Below are 25,174 nucleotides of genomic sequence, written 5' to 3'. Positions count from 1 at the left end.
TATTATATTCATATATAATAGGTATGGAGACAATATACTAGAAGAATTATAAATATACATTAACTACATTAACATTTACTTCTAAAGAAAAGAATGCAAGATACACATTCAAAGGATACTAGATACTTTTTTGTATTTAACCTTTTTTTTAGATAATCTACATTTAATAATAATATGGTTTTTGACTTTAATACAAATTCAAAAAAATATTTTTACAACACACACCATTTTAAACTTATTTTATGACTAATTTTGTGATTTCATTAATTATTCGTGATAATAAGACGATATAAATGTAAAACCTTATTTGAATTAATTATTGTTTCTTATTAAATTCAAACAAATATTTACTTAATTTGTCTCTTCGATATTATTACACAAAATTAATAAAAAAAGGTACATTACTCCTGAAAAAAATGTATCTAGATAGAATAACTGTATCTAGGCAAAATAAATGACATAAACGTATCCAATGTACCAATCTTAAATACAAGCACCTGTCTATAAAATACTGTTCATTCGTGCCATTATAAGACTTATGTCTAATACAATATATATTTTTTTTTTACAAATAAACTACCCTAAATCATCTTTATTTAAACAACCAGAAGTTTTTATAATATAATATATAAAGGGTGTATATAAAATAGTCAAGACATACATTAACATGTTTAGGATTATAAGTCTAATGAGGTAGCTCCTAAACAATATATATCAAGATGTATTATTATACATATATTCATGAAATAAATTAGAACAATTTTGATGATAGGTTATTTATTTTAAGAAACACAAATCATTCATCAAAATAATGGTATATTTCTTAATCAATATTTTATATTTTATATAAATTATTAACAAATTAGTTATAGTTTTTTCCATAAAAGCACCTAAAAATTTGAAATTATAATATCTACAAAATTAATAATTAATTTATTACCTTCAACACATGATCAATATAATAAAATAATATTATTTTGTTTTATTTTACCAAAACTTCAGACAACTGATACCCATTATACACCACAATATACAGTAGAACTTCGATTATCCGGACTAATTAATGTCAAGGGTAGTCCGGATAAGCAAATATCCGGATGATTGACATAAGACATATCAAAGATTATATAATTGTATGAATATTGAATATAATATTGTATGTATGTATTTATTATTAATACGTGTGAAATATAATTTAAAATTCATAACCATAAACAAATAATTTTATTAAAATATTTAACTGAAACAAAATAAGCTTTAATTATAATATGTAATATATTTTAAAACTAAAAAAACCGACTTTTTCTTTTTTTTTCATCCGGTTGACTAGTGTTCGAATAATCGTAGTTCTACTGTAATTAAAAATATTTCTATCTTTGTCAGAAATAATCTTAATTCAATAATTATTTATGACAATATATATATAAATAGTCAATATGAAGAAAGTAAACTTTAAGACAATTATTATAGGTAAAAGATGTATAGAATATTATAAAGTTTCATAAAAGTGATACACACATATTGATACTCTTAACTGCTATATTTATCTATTTGCATATATATTTCATATAGTTATAAATTATTTATAAATTATGGATTAATTATGAAGATTTAACCAACTATTTACATTCAATTTTAAAATAAAATTGTGAAACTATTATGATGCACTCTGCTTATTCAAATATAAACTTAAAAACAATAATAACTTAAGACTTGTTCTCAAAACAATAAATTATACAGTAATACAGAAAAAGTATGCGAAAATAAAAACAATAATATCACAAATTTATTTTAAACAAGGAACTTGTGACTTAGAACAGATAACCATAATATGACTATGTTATAAAATATAATACGTTGAAAATATGCAAACACACTAATTAATGAATGTTCATAAGGCTGGCGAGTGTAATATACACGAACATAAAATTAAAATGTTACAGTGATTATATTCATAGAACATCACACTGTGGCGAGGATAGTTGCTTAAACAAATCAAAATTGTGTGTGCATTTATATGCATAGACAAAAATCTCAAAAATAAGAAAAATGTCCTACAGCGTCATTATACATACAAATAGGCAAATACAAACATAAATCATATATATATATAAATATGTACACTCAAGAGTGTATGTGTGAGTTCGTCGCATTTAGTTCGGAACTCGTGTAATACTTATTTTTTCATATTCGACCTTCGGACCGACCGAAAGTCGGAATAAGACACTAGTTTAAATTGGTACGCAACAAAAAACGACTAGGAAGTTCTCCCAAACAACAACCAAGGCTAGATTTTTTTCCCTATTAAATCTGAGAGAAGAGGAGAGGAATTATTATTAAAACAATACATGACTCAACTGAAAAAATTAACGATTTTTGTCTCAACCAGACCGAATACGCGTAGGCACGTTCTAACAAAACGCTTAAACGCAAAGCAAGCGAGTACGGTCTTCAACGTAAGACACCCGTCACTTAGGTTATGGGCATAGTAAGCACCGATCAAGATGATTATCGCGATCGCCAGGCGGTGGTCGTGATGGTATTGCTACTATTACTGAAGACCCTCGGTTGACGTCGTGCAACTGCCTCCGGTCGATGTCGTTGCCGTGCAGCAGTCAGTTGTCAATACCGTAGCCGCGCTGCACGAAGACAGCACCTGTTGAATGGTCTGGCCGGCAAAAGTCAGTAAAGTGACGGGCGAATCGATGACCTGAGCGTAAGCCACATCGCCTTGCGTGTCCAATATCCGATAGTACTGCTCTTCGTTCAAACCGCCGTTGGCCGTGCTCAGGCCCAGGTTTTGCATGGTCTGCGACATGTATTGTGAATTTCCCTAAGTCGAGAAAAAATAATTAATAAAATGCTTTAAACATACACATGACAGTGTTATTGTAGTATGATATTAAAGTCTATTAAAAAATATGTGTTTAAAATATTTGTTTTAACGATATTATAATTTCTAATCAGGTTATGAGTATGTGCGATATTACAATTTAAAAACTCTAGTAACTCGATTAAAAATTTTAAAAATCATAGAAAACAAAGATAATATTTTTATTTTTAAGTTTAATAATACGTCAATTCAAACTTTACCTACTACAGTATTACACATAAAATTTAAATTACTGAAAACAAATTTTCCACGTCATACGTTTGTAAGGCGGAGACAACATAAAACGCGGTTGTGATGTCGCCTTAACTCTTAATGAAATACCAAAAAATAACCAACGATAGTAGTAGTGTAGTTAGATAATCTCTCTAAAACGCTGTATTATCAGTTTTTTGTTATTAATCGGCGTAGAAAAAAACACGTTTTATGCAGTAATGGAAAATTGAACCGAATGGTGATTGTACAAACGCCGGAACGAAATGAAAAAAGTTATAAGCTAAGCTGGTGCACTTAATCCCCAAATTCATCACAAACACCACCAACAGACAGTCGTTATGAAGGGACAGCGCTTTTGGAGGCACGCACAATAACGCTCCGTATGAAATATAATATGACCATTAATCCGACTGGGGCTCTGCACACACTCTGTACAATATACACGCACGTTTATATTATTGCATATCATTACACCCGTTGTAATCCGCAACGGTAAAATCGATTACACGCACATTATAATATATAAAACAGTATTCACCAAGCTTACTTTTATGGGCCGTTTGATGGCTATTATGCTGCCCGGTTCGATTGGATTGTCCAGCTGTATGTCGGTGGCCGTTAATTCAAAACCGTCTGTATCTGCAACACATACAAATACAAATAACGTTAACGATAATTATTAATGAATAATAACATATTCGCCAACACACGGGTCCATATGTTTTCGCGCCGCATTGAGGCCACATTTAAATACAACTATTTATTGTCAACTCGTTCCCATGCATTTATGCATATTCGAACATATTTGACAATTTTTTTTTTTTTTTTGGGCACTTGATTAACTGTAAATTGAATATCACCATTATATCCTCGCATTATCGAACGTTGTTTGACGCATTACTTAAGCCCATGTAAAGTGTACATTGTACAAGATGGATAATATAATAAATAATATTGAAACTTCAATTGCTGGAGAGATAAGTACATTAAATTTAAATTACAGTTAATGAATTCAATAATACATTAACAAAATTACCATTATACAAGAGAATACAGAATTTGTTATTTTTTTTTTCGCAGAATTGGCCTTTTTACGGTCAAATACTGGCCAAAATGGAATTTGTAAAAACCAAAAAAAAAAAAAAAAAATATGGACATTGGATAATATATTCAAAATAATACACTTAAATCTACCATTACGCTTCTATAATTATATTTCTCAAGGATAATAAGGGGAATAATCGAATACCGTTTAAAACGATATCATTAGAAATACAATAAATAACGTAACACGGCAAAATTAGCATATAACACCTAGGACACAAAAATCATAATCTCAAAAGATACTTCTCTTATCAGCTTTAGAAGTTTGAAATATTTTTGTCAATATCATAAATAAGTCGAAAATTCATAAAATATTCATAGTTTAATCCGTTAAAAATAATAACATTTTTAAGTAAATAGACGTGATATCTTGTAAAGACATTTTTATATAACTCTTTAAGGTTATTTAAGTTAGAAACCGTAATTCGATTATAATTTTAAACAATTTTTTTTTCATTTATTTTTATTTATGAATGGTATAGCTTTCAGAGTTATAAGAGTTATAACTCTCGTAAAACTGTTTTTTTTTTTTTTTAATTAATTAAGTTTAATGCATTTATAACAAATTTTATGCCAAACGAAAATAATTTAGTTAGTACATAACACATGTGTAGGTATGTGATATAGATGCTGCATGTACATTGCTAGTAGTATCAAAATACCCTTATAATTAATTCTGTTAAATGATAGTTTAATTACTGAACACTAAAATAACACGCAGTAGATCAGTACACGTGTGTGCTAAACGAAAGTATGGAATACTGAAGGTATACAGATTGGATTGGAATCTAATTTTTGTGAAAAATAGTATCTGTATTTCTTAGATATTCACGAGGTAAATATTATTAAAACTGTACATTTAAATGTATTATAATAGCAACAGATTAATTTTAAGTAGTATTTGGCAAAAATATAAATTTCACATTAAATAGTACAAGTATTATAATAGTTTAATTATACAATGAAATGAATTTCAGTGAGTAATCAATGATGAATATCAAAAAAACCACACTATTTTATTAGAATGTTTAAGAAATATATAAGATAAGAAAAAAAATTTAAAATTTTTATATATTTTAATGATCAGTTAAAGTATAATTTAACTGTATTAAAATATGCGGAGAATATTTTAAGAGCCTAGCTATTAAAATCCAAAACTGTACAGTTACATTATTAAATCCTACTAGTATATTATATAACTATATAACTGTAAAATATATAAATACAGCTAATATAATTAGACTTTGTCATTTAAAAATAAACAAACATAAAATACTGCACTATATAAAAATGTATTTCGGTTTTAGTGATCTAAGTTTATGGGAAAATCGGCGTAACTCGCTTTCTTGACTAATTTTACCGATATAGCCAGATGAGCAATCTACCTATAGTAGATTGGATTTAACATTTAGTTTATTTTCGATAATACTCTCTAAATTTTCTTGGTATCTGTAATCTCTAAGAATAATTTTAGAAACTTTTTTGAAAATTTGTTGAGTAGTTTTTGAATTTTTTTAAAAAAAAACACAAAGAAACTACCCACCATTTTTATACCTAAATTTCAAATAATTAACAATAAATTAAACATTATTTTTTATTATTATTATTTTACATATATAAATAAAATGTTATTCGATTTTCATAAGCCTAAATAAATTGTAAGTATAAGCTATTCTATAGTAATCTATATGGGTTAAAAAAGTATTTAAAATACCTTCCAATACTCGGGTATCTATTGATATAATTTTTATTGAAATCAATTCAGTATTTTCTTGGATTATACGTTAGAAAAATTCTCTTTTCATCTGTATAAAATATATTTTTATTTATTTATTCTTTGAGGAGATAATGGACTTTACTGAATATGTTCGTTGGAAGCCCGCGATAGATGTAAATTTAAAATGCACTTACCAGTAAACTGAATATTGACCGTTTGAGGGGGATGATTAGTCTTTTTTACTTTATACCCCAACTTTTTCGATGGTTGAGGTTCTTGTAGAGACGGAGGCAACAAATGGTAGTGTTGTGCCCGTTGATGTCTTAGAAGTTTATTTTTTAGCACGTATTGTTTGTAACACCACTGGCAGCTATGCGCCTGTGACGACCCAGTGGCAGCCGTGCTGGTAGTCACTAGACTGGACGGACTGTCATCAATAGTAATCGTCTTAAACACACCAATGATTAATTAAAATAAATATTAATATCCTTATTTGCTAGTTACAACTAAACATCATATTAATAATACTATATCATTATAAATCTTCTATTTCTTACTTTATCGGTTGGTTTTTCGGGGAGTTCGCAATCCGGGTGATTTTTTAGTATGTGCGATTTCCGTTTGGCATTCGTTTTGTACATCTGAAGCAAATTTTTTTATTGTATTAGCAATTAATTAATTACCCAATAACGGAAATATAATAAAATTTAAGATATCCCATATAATTACTTTATCACAGTACAAACACATGTACATTTTGGCTTTAGGCAAGACCGGTTGGTTGAGTGACGGTACCGAGTTAAGATTTATTTCAGGGTGTCTCAATACCAAATGATTAACGTAAACGCCTCTTCTTTTAAAACCCACCAAACATTTATCACACCTGAACTCTGAACTTTCATACTCCAACATTGTTTTTGCTGTTTTCTAAAAAATATAATTATTTAATTTAATAGATACGTATCTATATAAATGTACACAACAATTTGAAATATTTTGAATAACATAGATTTGCAATAATTATGAACACTACAACAATAGAATTTATTGTTGTGTACAAAGCATGACATTTTTCTGCACAAAAAAGTATTATCAACTAAAAAGAAACTGAATAAAATACAATGTATTGAAATGTAATATGGATTTGATCGTGTATGGAATAGGCATTGAATAAATTATTATCATTTACTAATAAATATTACTAATTGAATTTGTTGTGCTCTTTTCTCTGCTTTAGCTTCTAATTTTAATAGAGTTTTCGATGGTTTTTTCTTGGAATAATGAACTTTATTCATATGTATTTTCAGTTTGTCTTTCCTCTTGTACTGTTTACCACACATAGTGCACAAAAAATCTCTTTGATCTGAATGGCTGTAAATAAAGTAAATATCGATTGTATATTATTATTATTATATTACTATTTATATAAAATCGTGGTAATAAATATTATAGATTTTATGCACAGAAATATCCATGGTAAATACCTAAGCATGTGTAAATTAAGATTGAAACGGCTGTTGAACGAACTATTACAATATTCGCATCCAAACTCAATACCGTGATGACGAGCTCGGATGTGCTTTCTGATCGATTTATAAGTGTTAAATTGCTGCGTGATAAAAACAATAACAAAAATTAAAACATTTTGTATTAGTTTGTTGCGTCTATCTATTCAAGTGATAGTTATACATAAAAAGTAGACATAAAAGTATAATCACATAGATTATAATGCCCCTCCCTCAATGAGATAAAAAAATATGCCACTAATTAGCATTTTTTTTTTATTATCAATTATTAGAACACCATTAAACTTAATTTACATAGTATTTGTTATAGCGTCATATCTATTCATCAATAACTCACATTTCTTACTAGGGAATGCACTGCGCTGAACATAACTTACACATTTGAATTATTTTACATTAATATTGTAAGTACAATATAATATTATAATATTACGCGATATAACTTTTTACCATTATTATTACTACATCTTTAGTTTTTCATTAGTTACATAAGCTGATTAGCATTTTGAATTTTACAGTACAGACACATTTTTATATAAATTGTAATACGAGTATAGTTAATTTGTAATATTCATTTGAAATTGTATTACAACAGATAGATATATACATAGATATATAACTAATATAATGATTTTTATAAATTATATCATTGTCTTATATTTTTCATAACCATATTTATTCAAATTATTTAAACATAAAAACTATATGAAAAAATTAAAGAGTACCTACTATAATTAATAATGTTTACCTACGAACATAAAATAATTTTGTTAACAACTATAGAAGCTTAACTTTATTTTAATTTTATTTAGATCATCTAAAAAGAAATGTGAGTTAGAGTTAGTAGTAATTGATATATAAGACAATTCGATATAATAACTCTACAAAAAATTGTAGTATAAGTGATTATTTCACATTTTAAAGAGAGGGCCCTCATGCTATTAAATAAATAACTCGCAAATAAGGGCGGGTGATTATACATATCCATGCTAATAAGCAACATTGATTTGTCTTTAAATTAAATCTGAGGAGGGGGCAGTGTAATATAAGTAACATAATCGTACAAGTGGACACATCGGGCAATAGAAGATGTTGTTCACCGCGTGCGAATAAACGTGTCCCTTTAATGATTTCAAATCGACAAACGTCAAACGGCACATGGGACAGTCGTAAATTACACCCTCTGAAATGAATATAAAATATTATTACACAATTATTTTCACTATTTTATATGAACAATAACAGATGGAGTGACATAATATAAAATGTAAAAGTACTACACGCATGCATGCAATCCTACGCAGAAAAGTTGACGCATAAAACGAAAATTTACAATAACATTTTTTTATCGTACTTCCGTTAAAATGCCTAAAAATGAATAATTCAATAGTTAAATCGATTAGGTAATTAATATTATTGTATTATACATTGATTAATACTGATACTGTGCTGGTATCTCTAACGTTACGGTATCGAATGTGATAATATAACGTATTTAGCTCAATAAAGCCAATCCAACTAAAAGGATTATTTCACTTAAAGAGAAATTTGAGTTTCCTGATTATAATAAAACATTATAATTACGTAAAGACATGAAGATTTATAGATGAAGAGATATTACAATCCTAGTATATTACTTTTTTTGGGCTAAAACAAAATCAGTGGTTATTTTCGTATTTTAGACAAAACAAAAGCAGAACAATAATTATAATAAACAGTAGAATAAATAACAATGAACTACAATATGTTAGCGTATAATCATGTTATAATTAAATCGAAAGCGATCATGTACTCATGTGACAATCAACGTCTATATTAGTAGATACAATTGTATAAACTAATAATAAAATGTGAACATTTTTAATACCTACAAATAATAAAAATAAAAAATCAATCTATAATAATATTTAAATATTGTACCAACCAAAATGAGTGCGCACGTGACACGTTAAGACGACAGTGTTCATAAAACGCTTGTCACACATGTTACATTTGTAAGGCTTGAGATCATTTTCCTTGTGTTTTGCTTGATGTGCCTGAAAAGATAAAAAGTAAAAATCAAATAATAATAATAATAATGACAAAACGGCTAACAAAAAGGGATAAATTTAAATTTAAATAAAAACTGCATTACATGTACAAACAAGTTAATAATACACATAAATTTTATATTTTATTACCTGCAGATTTACGTTTACTGTTTGTGAGCAATAAAACTTATAAGTGAGTAGATACGTATCGTATCGTTAAAAAAACATATGATAGAATTAGACTTTTAAATTTTTTTTGTGTCTACTTTAAAACTATTTATTTTGAACGGTAATTTTTTTTTACACGGTTGTATTATCCAATAAAAATTCCGAAAGTTTATTATTATTTAAATATAATTCATACGAAAACTAACCTTTAGATGAATAGCATTTCTATATCTCCTTTCGCACTGATGACAGTTGTAAATGGTACCACCTAGGCCCATTCGATTATCCGTAAAACTGTGCACGTAAACGTGTTTAATTAGTTCTTCGTTTAGATGAAACTCCTAAGAAAAATAGAAACAATAACATTATAAAAAATACGCAAAGAAAAATTTAATGATAAGTATACAAGACAAGCATCAACATAATAAAGTGCTAAAAAAGGTTCGTTCTTAACCATAATATTTTTAAGTCTAGTTATTAACGGATTATTGAAAGCCCAAAACGGCAGATTAAAAAAGATTACTTAGATTTGAATCAAAATTCCTGGTACCTACTATATATCCAAACCTCATACTTACAGAATTACATTCCGGACAACTGGTATCGGTTAACGTCACTCGTTCACCATCAAACTCATCGTCATGCATTTTAATATGTATTAAAATTGTCTCACGTTTTGAGAATTTCAATTCGCAAGATACACACATAAAAATATTTCTAAAAATAAAAAAAGAACAGACTATTATTAATTATAATAAAAAAAAAAAAAAAAAAAAATGGAAAACTAAGTAGTCGCTTTCCTGTACTATAGGTCGACGAAGATACCTCATCGAGTAATCACTAATTTAAAATGAAATAAAAACAAAAATAATTCTATTCATAATAATAATAAAAAAATTGTCGAGAAAATAATAAAAACTAAAAAATATTCAATAATTTTGAAAATTAAGCCATCTATAAAAAATATTAATGAAAATTTTTTTAATTTTTGAGAATTTACAGTTATTTGTTTTTGAATAACAACAAAATAATATAAAATTAATTTGAACTAAATAAAATAATTTTACGTTAAAAATTCCCAAATTTCCCTTATTAATAATTTGTGATGACAAAAAAAAAATCATAATAAAATCAAAACATTTATTACTCCTCTCAGAATTTAAAATCCACTCTAAATACTACAATAACTTACAAAATGCTATAGTTCGATCTTAATTTCATTCTATAATTGTTTTTAGAATTACTCTGTGCATTGACATAAAGATTACACTGCGAATTATTTTTACCAAATCGATTGGACAATTTTCTTTTTATTGTCATATTTTTGCAAGGGGTTGACGATGTTCTCATCTATAAAATAATCAAAAATGTTAAGTCAAACTTTTTAAATGGATGCCGTTAATAAAATACCATTTTTCCTTTGCTAGGTAAGTTATTTCTTAAATGATCAGACTGTTTGCACAATTCCTGCGATATTTTCAATGATTTAAACGGTTTTCGTACTTGAAGAGAGGAAATGCCATGATTATTTTCTAAACAAACATTTTTATTATAATATTTAATATTTAGATATTTTAAGTTTTTCAAAATTCAAATGATACACTTTATAATTATATTTATAATTAATATTAATTAAGTCTAATCTTTGACACATCTTAAATGTAAATTTGTATATAATAATTTTACCTATATATTATTTAATATGATGGATTACGATTTATTTTGGGAAAAAGTTATTAATATTTAATATATAATATATTATAATATACATTCAGAAATACGAATTATATATAAACAAAATATTATATAATCGATTTTTTTTAAATTTAATGAAAACAAATATTTTCAGAAAAAATAGTTTGCTTCAAAGTATGACATTTAAATATGAGTTTCGATTAAAAATAATTGTACTAACAACTGTAATTATTATGCCTATTTAGAGCTATATAATATATATTTGATTAAAAATCAAAATACACAATAATTAATTAAAAATAATTAAAAATGAATTCATTAATACCTATAAAGATATTTTACTAACTGCCCTATAGAAAATTGAAGCAGAAAACCCTATAAAAAGATGATTAAGTAGAGTATAAAATAGAATACACAAAGCACAATTTATTACAGTGAAATTACGAACTAAAAGTTTCAAACTCAAAGCTAACTATATCCTAAATATACCTAGTTTATTATTTATTTATAATTTTAAATTAAATAGACGTATTAAAACGTAGGTAATTATCTAATCAAAATGAAAGCAAAATAAAAATGAATTACATAAATTAACATACATTTTTTAATTTTTAAAGTTCGGCGGTTCGGTTGAAATTCTTTAAATTTAAAAAAGTCCTGACAGAATTTTGTTTATTCTCAAAAATTAGAATTTTGAATGTTATTTTGTATTTACTTGGGGTATATAATAGAAATCTATATGCATTAACTACTAATATCATGTTAGGTCTGTTAGGTTACTTCTAGTTGCACAACGCTTAAGTTAAAGGTGATAATAAATTGTTGGGGAGTCAAAACCGTACAAAAATTAATTACAGTCATAATATACATTAGTATATTCATTTAACGTATATATTTTGTTATAATAATTTTAACACTATACTTAAAAAGATAATTAACACTGCAAAATATAATCCAAACATATACGATAGTCAAAATAAATATAATTCGACCATTTATCGTGTCTGCAACGAATGCAAGTAGATACACGTACAATCAACATGATAGACGGATACATAATAGGACATAGTATTATAAAATAATAAGTAAATCGACTTATATGTAAAAACTAGACATGAACTATATGACTTTTAAAGGTAGGTACATAAATAAGTATGTGCATTATTCAGTTTCTAAGTTTAATCAATGTATCGTCGATATCACACCCAAAATCATAACACCTGCGCGTCAATGTATTTTTACCAACATATTATAATAATAAAACTATAAATTTCCATCTCTCTTTTTAATTTATCTACGTACTTTACTCCGTTCTGACAACATAATATTATACAGTGAGAATTTATTTCATGGTATTGCGAGGATAGCATTACTTTCTCCATTAAAATGTGTACATACAAACAACTAATTTCATTGGAATCACGAAACGTGATTACAAGAAATCGTTTTCATTGCTTCAATTGATACTCGACAAACAATATCTATCGCATGTGAAAAAGTATAGTATAAATGTAAAATATAACTAATAAGCTAACAATATTTTCAATTATGACCTGTATACGGAGTATAGATACCTCAAAAACACTAATAAAAAGCCAGACAGTCAATTCCAATCAAAATAAAGACCCAGAATCATAAAATTGCTTTAAATAAATATTATAATCATTGATTTATAATAAGTCGATTAGGTACACTATATAGCTAAATGTAGATGAAATACACACAAAAGAAAACTATTTTTGCAATTTTTATTTTAACAAAATGTGCTATTATAGTTCAACGATATTAAACAAAATAAAGTATAACATCATATTAAATATCGGATAGTTTAAGACTTAGAATAAATAACTAATAGTTGAAGCAAAATATAATTTAGGAAGTTTTAACTACATAATATTTAAAATAATTGTTTTTTGATTGTAATTAACGAGATTGAAATTATTACAAATTAACCGAGTCGGCTGGAGCAAGACCAAAAACTAAAAGTTTTAAAAACTCAATACAAATTTCAAAGTACTTACAAAATTAATATCTATATTTTTTCAGAGCTAATTTAGGGAGAGGGGATACAGGTAATAGTACAAATCTAGGAAAATTTTAATTCTCGACTCACACATTTTAAAAACCTTCAAATAAATCGGAAATTATGAACTAATTTTGCTTATACTTCACACGCAATTGATTAAGCGATTATAACGTACATACCTGTAGCACTATTTCCGATCATTATGAAACGGTAAAAACTGGTTATTTAGTTTACTATTCAAATCTAAGCATTAAATTATAGGTATATCCTGTACTAACATTAACTCACATAACTTAACCTAAATTAAATATAGTATATAAATATTTAATAGTATATATTTTTCTTTAGTATATTACATTAGTATGGTTTGTAATTTAATTTTAAGTTTTTAATAAATAATGATAATGTTTAAGAAAAATATAAATTGTTATACAGCCCTCTCAAAGTACAAAATTATATATTTTATACATGTCAAGAGCTGCATGCATAGTATTTTATACAACCAACTACAATTGCTCTTAAAAAAAAACGTAAAATACGAATAAACGCTACTAAATATATATTTTTATAATTAAATATTGTTGCACAAATACGTGTTAAATTCATAATAAAATAATATTTTTCTTAAATTGGTATACATTATTAAGTTTATAATTTCACCAATGACTAATGAGTCGAATTTTTTATAAAAATATTATTATTATGGTTGGTATTTAAGTTAGAGGATTAATAATTTAATATTTTTATAGTCCCATTGAAATATACTGTTAACTAGTAGGTATAATTAATATTTTGGATTGATACTTGATTTTATTTTTTTATTAACGTCAATAATAATATTAAAATGTGTTTATTGAATAGAATTGAAAATCACGATAATTTGCTTCAGTTTTTCAAAACGTGTTCCAACACTAACCACTGTTAAACCACTGTATACTACTTAATGTATGATATATTTATATGTATAATAAACAGAACTTCTATATTTATGCCCCCGACACGACAGTTCAAAAGGAATATGCTGCCTTTACGCTTTTAGCAGGACAGAATAATTCGTGTACGAGGACACAATAGTTAGTCCCCGTGCAACTGGTAGAGCATCAAAACTAAGCAAAGCCTTCAAACCATTTAATTAAAATATGTAATTAACTAAGTTAAACTAATAACCAATTAATAATGTAGCTATTTAAGTCCGTCTAGTTATCGTATTTTTTCAAGAGTATTTTTTTCAAATAGTCCATAAAAAAAACTGTAATTGTAAATGGTGTATTTGGAAAGTTCGAACACAAACTAATATTTGATTTTTCATTCTAAATGGATCGAAAGAGCTATTGATTAAAACAAAAACACACATCATTGTAAAATCAAGTACATGCATTGCTTCGTTTAGAATCAAAAATATAACTGTAATCAATGATTATAAATACTACAATATTTATAATAAATACTGATAATATAATATTATGTATTACAATAATAGCAAAAATATCATTAAAAAATAAAAAGTCATACCATAGTTTTTATTTCACAACTTATTAGTCTATTTTATCATTAATGCGACAATATTTATAGAATATAATTATTGGTTTTCAAATTTTAAAAACACAATATGTATTAGTGTACTAATTAAAAATAATATTAAAATTCAATTGTATCTTTGCGAGGAAACTTATAATATATTTAAATACCCAAACGACATACCAAATAATACTAGTTAGTACTTATTGCATATATATAGTATATACATATATATATTTGTTAGGTAAAATAGCTCTAAAACAATATAAATCAAACAAGAAAATGGTAAATTATTGTAAAATATTAATAATAAATATCATACAAAGTATAGTATAGAAATATTAGTAGATATACTAGTGTAAAACACCAAAATATATACTGAATATATTAATATATTAAAATTATAATAAACTATAAGAAAACATATAGAAATATTTAAAAACAAGGTAGCAATAATGTAAAAAATAAAATTGTATATATATATATATACAATATACATAGACATTAAAATATGGTAGTCTGAACATTGAAAATATTATCTACTGTTAAATTAAAGTAAACGAATAAAGAATTTTTAATATTTGCCCTACTACAAGTTTTTTTACCGACACACTACGATGAGGGAGTGGTCTTGATGAAAAAAAAGAAATCAGAAGTAGATTACGACCAATAAAAATATATTAGATACCTAAAATGAATAGCTAATATGATCGCAGTTCTCCTTAAGGACGATAATAATAATCAAATAAAAATAAGAAAAAAAATCCAAAGTTTAAACAAATCCGTTTTAGAAATTTCATTATAATGAATCATTGGTACCTATAACCTAGTTTTTTTTTTAATTTAAGCTTATATAACATAATTTGTTTTTTAAATTTTAAATTTGATAAACTTTTAACTTATTTACATCTCTACTTTAGGAACAGGTTGCATGCATTTATCTTTATTACACATAATATGATACATTTAGGTTTAACATCGAATTCATTATTATCAAGTAAGTTACTGAAATTAATGTGTTATATCTGAATTTAAAGATAAATCAATATATTATACAACATTTTGAGCGAATATTATGTGTCAGTCTCTAGTTGTAAGAATTTTTAAAATTTATTTATACCTATACAACTATAATAACTAAGTATTTTTTTTTTTAATCAAAATTCAGATGATTTAATTTTCACAAAAAAGCATAACCTATATTAGTTATAATACTATATCAATTAATACTTTAATCTACTTTGAAGACTATTATAAATTGGTTTATAGTATGAATAGCGAAAAATTTTTTCAAACATGTAATTGAAGTATATTAAAAACGGTAGAAAATTATTATTTAAATAAAGTGCCAATATAGTGGTATAATATTTCAAGTTTCTATATACGCTGAATATTTTTTGAATTACAATGAATTAACTGATTTTGGTTATTTTGTTGGTGCTATTGTATCCTACTGCGAGTTCTATTACTAAATTATACTATGGTTTTTTACTCAAATTTCAAATTATGCGAATAATAAAAGTATATACCAGTATATCTGTTTGTAGTATACCTACATAAAGAGTTATACGTTGCCACATGTATATTTATAACTAAAGGCGAAGTTGCAAATTGTAACTTTATTGAATTTTTAGATGAACTTCATACCTTTTTTAAGGCTTTAAACTCGGACCTTCTCTCTTACGCTTGACTTAGCTAATACACAAACAATTATTATTCACCCCCATATAATCCCTATCATCAATATCGAACATCTTTAGAATCTATAGCTTTATCATCCTTTGTTGAATATTATCTCATTTGAAGCAGGTATCTATCCTAAAAAACACCATTGCATACGCTAATGATATACATATAGACGTTTACTAACCTGCAGCTGCAGGCAATACTTGCAGCCCTCGTTTGTGTGCATAAAATGTACTATAGCCAACGCGTAACTCTTCTCGTTGGTAAATTGCTCTAGTAGTTGTAAAATAAAGATAATCTCCAATTTGATCAACAATCATGTTCTGTTCTTGTTTCGTTTTTGCTGGTTGCACAAAACACATCCAATTAGATTTATCTAAATAAAAAAACATAAGAATACAAAGTTTTAATTAAAACGGAATATATTTCAATTTGAAATTGTTTTAATAATGTTGTGCTATTGCAATAATTAACACGATGTATTTAAATATTATTTATCCTTAACTTTATTTTTAAGGAAACATACGTATATGTCTTAATCAATTGAAATACTCATATACGTCTAAACAATATATATAATATAAAAGAAAAACCTGATTGACTAACATATTATATTGACCAAACCACTAGGTCTAAACTCTAGAATATTGAAATTTTACAAAGTGATCTTCATCGGGTGCAAGCACTAAGAAGAGATTTTTTCAAAATTTAACTCTAGTGAAGTTGATATAAGTAATGTCAAAGTTAGTATTTTTGTCACTGATTAATTCCATACAAATCTATTCACTAATATTGTATTGTATACGAATAAACTATAAATCATCTTTAACTTCTCCCTTTTATTACAAAGAATTATCTTTAATATTTTGTCATTATGGTGTAATTCAATAAGATATTATTATATTTATTAATTATTTGATAAAAATTGAAGAAATCGTTATCATTAAGGCAGGGATTTTGATGCGAATGCATCTTTTTTTCTAGTATTTCAAAACGTTGCTCCGTAAGAATAAAATGTGTGTTGGGCGATGCTGATTAATTTAAAGTAATTTTTATTTTGCATTGTTTAACCTTGCACATTAACGTTAAATGCGTTTTTAGAATATTTTAGGGCATTTTCTTAGTTTTTATAGCATTTCTCACCATTTTTCACCATTTTTTCATTAAATCAACGAAAATTGTTGCGATTAACAAGATATTTTCGGCAAACTGTCGACGCGCCACGATACGATTTATAAATTATATAGCACGACAATCGATTATCGTCTATAACAATTTTATCATAGCTAGGACTTTCCGCTTAAATTATCGCCGTTATATACCTATTGGCTAATATCTACTAGCAAAAACAAGTGGAAGTATTAAAAAAAAAAAATTTTAATTATTATTTTATAATGAATGATTAAGAAAACAGAAATACTACAAATCAAAACAAGTAACAACGTACAATAACAAAAAATTAATTATACAATTTTTTTTTTAATTTTTTTATTAAGCCATAGATATAAATGCATTTTTGTATTGCATTTTTTGAGTTTTTTAATTCATTTTTGCATTTTTTAAGGGCATTTTTTGAGACTTTTTAGGGCATTAAAATCCCAGCCCTAGTTATCATAACATAACCGTCACCAGAGTAATGGAATTCTAGGTATGAATAGAAAATCATCCAACATAAAACGGTTTTGTTGAATAATCAAATAGGTTGTTTGATTTAAATATAAGCCGTAAAATATCTAAATAGGTGTACCAGGTAATCCTTTTACCATAAACTACTCATTATTTCAAAATCCATCCAAGTTTTTGAAAATATTTTTCTTAAATAGTTTAAAGTTAAAATACAGCAATATTTATACATATATTTATTAAAACAATTATATTTTTAATCGTAATAATTGTTTAAGATTTTTCCTTGTTTGAATGAAAATCACATTTTTAAATTTATATTCCTAAGCAGAATATTTTTTGGAGTATTTCGATACAAAAAAAAAAATCAAAAGTCAGGCGAGTAGTTTATGAGTTATAAGTATTTAAACTTTTAAGTTGAGGTGAGCGGTATGGATCCGAGTGGTACAGGGATGGACACCCTGCAAACAATTGGTTACTCCAATTACCTATACTTTAAATACTTTATAATTCATAAGCTACTTGTCAAAATTTCGTTTTTATGTACTGAAACACTCCAAAAAATATTCTGTTTCAGAATAAAAAAATAAAAATTTATGTTGTCATTCAAATTGAAAACCTTAAAGATGTATAACGATAAAAATATATTTTAAAAAATGAGTGATTTATAATAAAAAATGTACCCTGTTCTTACCAGTAAATTTCATCGAGAAAATATTATTAATGTTTTTTGTTTTACATTATTATAATGATCTGTCTTATTAATACCAAAGACTCACCAAAACCATGTCCAGATTCACATGGTGCAGAATTTTCAAGAAACATGAATTCAACAACATAAAATTACATCTATAACATTCCTCAAGTATATTATTATAAATTATTATAAATCAAATATAGTACTGAATGCACCATAAAATTAAAATTGACAACAGTTAATTTAAGTCTATAAGAGACTAATAAATTTAGTACCTAATTGAACCTTTTGTATTAATTAAAAAACACATATAGCTAAAAATAAAGAAATAGATCTGTAAACGTCAATGCCAGATACAATTTTATTATAGTGTTCTTATTCGGAACACGCAAATATAATTATATGGTTCATTTTTCAAAATTAAAAGATGTTTTAAAAAATAACGATTATATGCCGAAGCTGAATACTGGAAAGTCCTATTTGAACGAATACTGTATATTAGTAGTCGGCTAAGAATACTTTTAATAAGAACAAGGTATCTAGTGTCCAAAGTATTTTAATATCGTGTTCCTTCAAGCGTTTTAAATATTTAATAAATATCTATAATATAATTAATGAAATATTTACATCTCCAAAAAAAAATTGCCGCAGATGTAAGAGAAACATGAACTACATTTTTTTTTTTATTATTATTTTTTTTTTTTTTTTTTGATCCACTTAAAGTGAACCAATAAATACTGTAAATTATAATAATAACGGATCTATTATATATTATTAAGTCTTTAAGATCATATTTCAAAAACCAAATTTTAAAATAAGTTCTTAACGGTAACATAATACACCCTGTATAGAAGCTATTCAGAATTTAAATTTATCTATATTAATATAACTAATCGAAATTGTTGAAAGAAAAAAAGCAAAAAACTACTTACCTTAGAAAAATAAAACCGTTAGGATAATAAAAAAATACGGCAATAGATTTGATAGAGTTTTAAATTCAAACATACACACGGACTTGTATTAATATAATATAATGGTATATACTATATTATATACTATTAACTATATAATATGGTAACTAAAACTTGTACCGGTTAGGTCAGATCTTAACAAACTACAATAATAATTTATACGATATCCGCTATTCATATACAAACGTTTTTTTCTTTTTTTTAAACATGTACAATGTACCTACATTGTACATACTGAGACGGGACGACGGAAATTTTATCCATCCAATAGTCACCGGATTTACATTTTATGCTCGTTCGAGGATTTTAACTGAAGTACATTATATTATCATGAAATCGTTCTTTTACTTTATTTTCCCTTTCTTTCACCGTAGACAACGCAATATTTACAATACACTGCTATAAATGGACAATATTATATTACAATTATAAGGTTCAAGTTCAGAGTAGGTACATCAGTTTACCTATACAGCTAGGGTGTAGGTAAAATTTAACAACCACATGCTCAAACTACTCCGGTTACCAGTACAGTTATTGAGTATTATTATCGATCCAAATAGATTATAGAAAAACATGTGATAATTATGAAAAATACCGGTTTTAAAAGATAGGTTGTGTCTAATTGAAAATTCACATACTTGACCTACACATTAGAAAATATTTATCTAATTAATACTCATTAGAAACATATTATATTATATTTTGCATTTTAAGCATTTTATTTTGAATTATATTTTTTAAGCAGTAGTATAGAACTGATTTTTTTCTATTAATGTATATAGTTAGTTCAACAAACTGTTGAGTGTTAAGATTGTTACGATAAAACCATGATTGAAAACGATAAAAAAATATTACACGAACAAAAATAATAATATCAAGAACATACTACTTAAAAGATGCAATGTGCGTAATACATATTACTTAAATATATTTTGTATATTATTTTTAACACCCATCAATGTTAAATAATAATTTGTATTTCCCAAAAAACTGGATCTATATAAAATGATGATCGTAAATTAACGACGTTATAATATTATATAATATTACGTACTTATACCGTTAATTTAAGAAATTAAATATGCATAAATGCAGTTTTATCTTCTGATGCAATAAATGTATGTAACTGTAAATATTAATTCAAATCAATTTAAGTGAACGTAACAACGAAATAAAAATATGGCATAAAAACATGATTTCGTACTTCCAATAATAGAGCTTATTAAAGAGGTATATAATGCAAAAATTCAAAATACGTAGAGGGGAATTTTATCTAAGATTATATAAAACCCGTTTTTTTTTATAATTTTATTAATTAAATAAATATTTAGAACGATAAAAAATAAAAATTCATAGTGAAATATTGAACTATCAAATTCGAGCTCTTACGATTCTAGATTGAATTCTCCTTTATAATTTTTTTTTCATAAGCCGGATGGTTGGAAGACTGAAACCATACTGTACGGTAAAAATATTCTAATGTACCCATTACCGGCGGCAAAATTTGATAAGTATGATCATAATATTATCTTACACGCTTTACCGTCAAATATAGTTTTCCTATCGCTACCGCAAATAGTTTATAAATATCAAATTACTTATTTAACAAATATTTTTTTTTGTGTTTAATAAAACAATACTCTGTTATGTATAATAAATAAGTTAAAACTAACACTACATTTTGTATGCAAAACTTGAAAAAAGGGGCCCACAGTTGGGCCACCTGAACGTGATAGTTTTTTTTGTTATTTACTGAGTTAGTCTTTAGGGGGTTTAAGATTTAGGCTTCATCTTAGATTACGACATTATTTTCTTTTAGCACTATTTAGAGCAACATTATAGATTATTCTGTCGGTGTTTCATAAAAATATGGTTAATATGGTATTAAGTATACAAGGATACTTATACAAAGGTATGTTAATTTTTTAGGATTATTTTTTTTATACTACCGTAGGTAAGCAGTAAAATAAATGAATTTATTAATGATTTTAAATCATTAATGAATGTAACAAGTTGGTTGTTTGGCTGGACGTTTTTTAAGGTAGCGAAGAAAAGTCTGTCGAGTTAATTTATGGTTTATCATTAGTGTTAAATATTTCTAGCTTAGGTAATTTGTATTTAAACCAATGGTTATTTAATTGTAATTTCCTGGATTTATGTCTTTGTTAACTTTATATCCTCCATAGTTAGTTGGGAGAGGCAAATTTGGTTGGTTTATTTTATTTTTTGTGCATTGGATTAATTCGTACTTTTTACCTTAATAACACTTAGAATGGTGGTTAGGTACAACAAACACGAGTGTGGCCTTAATAGCGCGGACATTAAGAGGTACTTTCCTAGCACGGATAACTTCTACTTAGACGTTATAAAAGCAAATTGGAGTTAATTTGAAAATTTTGGAATTACTAAAATAAAATATGTGGTTGATAAAAAGTTAAGGTAACTTGGTTTCCCTGTAAGTTAGCTACATTTGTTATATTTCTTTTTTGAACCGTAGATAGATAATTTCTCTTAATTATACAAGATGATTCAGTTGTACACTTGTACGATGCAGATTTTTAATGACTATTCTATATACTCGTAGAGTAGTTTTATATGCCCAGTACTAATTATATCATAAATCATAATATTATGTTAACCGATGCTTGTGGAGACAAGAACAAACTCGTATACGTTAACCTTACGTAAGTAATGGATCATTAAAAAAAATAACACTGTTATTTTTGTTTTTATTTTTATTATTGCCAATAATTATATTATGTTTCCCAATTGATCATCAATACTAAACCGTTATAAAATCAATCTAAGCAATTGAAGTTCAAATTTTGATAAAATCGTCTACTGTACTACAAATAGAAAAACCAATTTACTTTACCTAATAGCAATATTAAAAAAAATTAATATACTATGATATATGTATACTTAGTAATAAATAGACTAATCGATTTCGCTCAAAATTGTTTTTCGTATACAATGATATACTATAGAATTTAGATTTAACATATCCATCAGTGACCCATTCAACACCTACGGTAAAACAGAATGGTACGCTCTTTTCCACCTTTTTATTTTAATATTCTCAAGCTTATTTAAAATTATTTTTAATAGTTGTATATTAATTAAAATTTATAATCGATATTACATTATATTTATGATTATATTTACATCCTTTGTATTTTATATTTTTCAAAATAATTAAATACATATACATTTAAAAACCAAAAACCAGAACGTATTTTTAAATAATTTAAAGTATATTAAACGTTAAACTTTTGTATCATAGTAAATGCATTCAATACTTGTTAAAAACAAAATGAATAAGTATGAAAATAATAACTATAACATACGTAATGATCACAACTTAGTTATATCTCTTATTTACATAATTAAAGTAAGCCGATATTTTATACCAAATAGATGTAAGTTACTTAACAGAATGCATTCAATATTATAAACAACATACCTATCAACAAATATATTTAAAAAATTTTTAAAAAAATGGTTACACGTGTTACTTCAACAATTTCAATAAATTATCTAATTAAGTATAAGTGATTGTCTCCGTGTCTATATGCCTATAAAGTTTAATTTATTTAAATAAAACTCAAATTTATAGAAATTTATTGGTTTTTCAGTTAATTTTACATATTATAATATTATTAGTTTGAGAGTAAAATTATTATACTTGCTGAGATCTCTTGTTAATTTTTCTTGTATCGCCAATAATAAAATATATTTTTCAGTGTTAACAGAGCCAAAATATTTTTCTATTAAATAAAATAAGTCAAAAAATATCATAATACTATCTTGGCCGAAATAAATTACATAAATAATAAATTATTAATTTTAAATTCATACTTGAATAATGAAATTGAAAAAAAGAGAAAATACTAAGATTTTGCTAGATTTCTAGTAGTAAAATACCATTTTCAAATTAACGTGTTTGACTGTTCATACAAGCATGTAAGCAGGTAGCACGCTTTCCTCTTTTAAAAGCAAAGACGTTTTAATAAATACATTTACCTCGAGGCAATAATGTACATACGCACACTTCCATATTAATTTGCTTACTCAAATTTGTCTTTAGTATTTAATTAATACAGAAAATTGTGTATTTTCTTTTAACTGCAAGCATGAAATCGTTTTAAGTACAAAATAATTTAATTTCTATGCATTATTTTGTTTGTTAAAAAGATCTAATATGTAGTGTACGACATATATAAAACAATACAATTGTATACACAAGTGAAAGTAGCAGGAAGGCTAGTCTACCACGCTAACCAGCAGGAATAGATAATATTTTATTTTGCCGTACTGAACTTGACCGCAAAGAGAAAGTGTCACTACATACCACCTAGCTACAGTTTTTTTTTTTTTTTTTAAATATAACTAGATAAAATGACTAAAACTCAAAAAATATTCGTCATTTACAATGTATGTGATCAATATAAAATTGTATCGATTAACAATTTCCAAATGGAATTATTAACATTAATTTATGATTATTAGATTAGTCTCAAAAAACAACAAACTTCAGAATTCATAATTTGCCAGTCGCTTACAACTATTGTTAAGCATCAATATGTTTTATATGTACAACCATTTCATCGTGCACAATTTTTATTTCAGTATTCAATAGATTAATTTCAGAGTTAAGACTATATATATAAGTAATATATTGTATTAAAATGTATAACTAGTCACGTACATTTCCATAACCCACACCGTCATACGATTTTTTTCATAAATATTGATCATGGAATTTGTATAAATTTATTTTCTAAGTAATTCGATAAATAGACAAAAAAATAAAATGCCTCATTAGGCTTAATAAACTTTCTCCAGAACTTCTCACCCCCTACTAAAAATTAATTTTTCGAAACATTTTATGCTAATATTTAGTAAGTAATTAATGTGAATTTGAACGACCACTTACGAAATTTTCATTATAAATTATTAACTGAAAAGTATATAATTTTAACCAATCACATATTATTAAATATTACGAAAAAATTTTACAAAATATTATTGTTTGTTTTTAGGAGGACTGGGGAAATGCCAAATGTATAAAAACATTCTTCGATTAAAAGGAATTTAACGAAAATTTCAAAAGTGATCATACAAATTCGTACACATTTTGTGCTGAATAGTTGTACAACAAAGTTTTACAAAAATAGTTTTTTTGTGGGAGAGAACTGGATAAACGTTTTAATACACCCCCTCTCACCCACCATTATCTATTGAATTTCTTTAATAATAAATAAGAAAAAAATGCATATTAAATATTTGTTAAAACAATCATTTTTG

The 25,174-nt window shown here is 25.7% G+C and overlaps 1 protein-coding gene across 1 annotated transcript in view; it reads right to left on the bottom strand.

Moving 5' to 3' along the window:
* Nucleotides 1-798: 798 nt before the first annotated feature.
* Nucleotides 799-25,174, bottom strand: part of LOC114130335 (PR domain zinc finger protein 10-like) — a 51,832-nt gene continuing 27,456 nt past the window's right edge. Inside the window, exons 8-21 of the mRNA XM_027995292.2 lie at nt 16,761-16,952; nt 11,062-11,183; nt 10,844-11,001; nt 10,230-10,368; nt 9,858-9,992; nt 9,378-9,489; nt 8,518-8,636; nt 7,412-7,536; nt 7,130-7,298; nt 6,657-6,854; nt 6,485-6,568; nt 6,122-6,374; nt 3,654-3,745; nt 799-2,833 (exon numbers count right to left, since the gene is read on the bottom strand). Of these exons, the coding sequence (XP_027851093.2) occupies nt 2,552-2,833; nt 3,654-3,745; nt 6,122-6,374; nt 6,485-6,568; nt 6,657-6,854; nt 7,130-7,298; nt 7,412-7,536; nt 8,518-8,636; nt 9,378-9,489; nt 9,858-9,992; nt 10,230-10,368; nt 10,844-11,001; nt 11,062-11,183; nt 16,761-16,952 (2,180 nt within the window). The 3' untranslated portion in view covers nt 799-2,551. The remainder of the gene's footprint in view (nt 2,834-3,653; nt 3,746-6,121; nt 6,375-6,484; nt 6,569-6,656; nt 6,855-7,129; nt 7,299-7,411; nt 7,537-8,517; nt 8,637-9,377; nt 9,490-9,857; nt 9,993-10,229; nt 10,369-10,843; nt 11,002-11,061; nt 11,184-16,760; nt 16,953-25,174) is intronic.

Source organism: Aphis gossypii, chromosome 2, assembly GCF_020184175.1.
Source record: "Aphis gossypii isolate Hap1 chromosome 2, ASM2018417v2, whole genome shotgun sequence".
Lineage (NCBI taxonomy): Eukaryota > Metazoa > Arthropoda > Insecta > Hemiptera > Aphididae > Aphis > Aphis gossypii.
The sequence above is the reverse complement of the archived record's forward strand: the minus strand, read 5'-3'. Positions and strand labels throughout refer to the sequence as shown.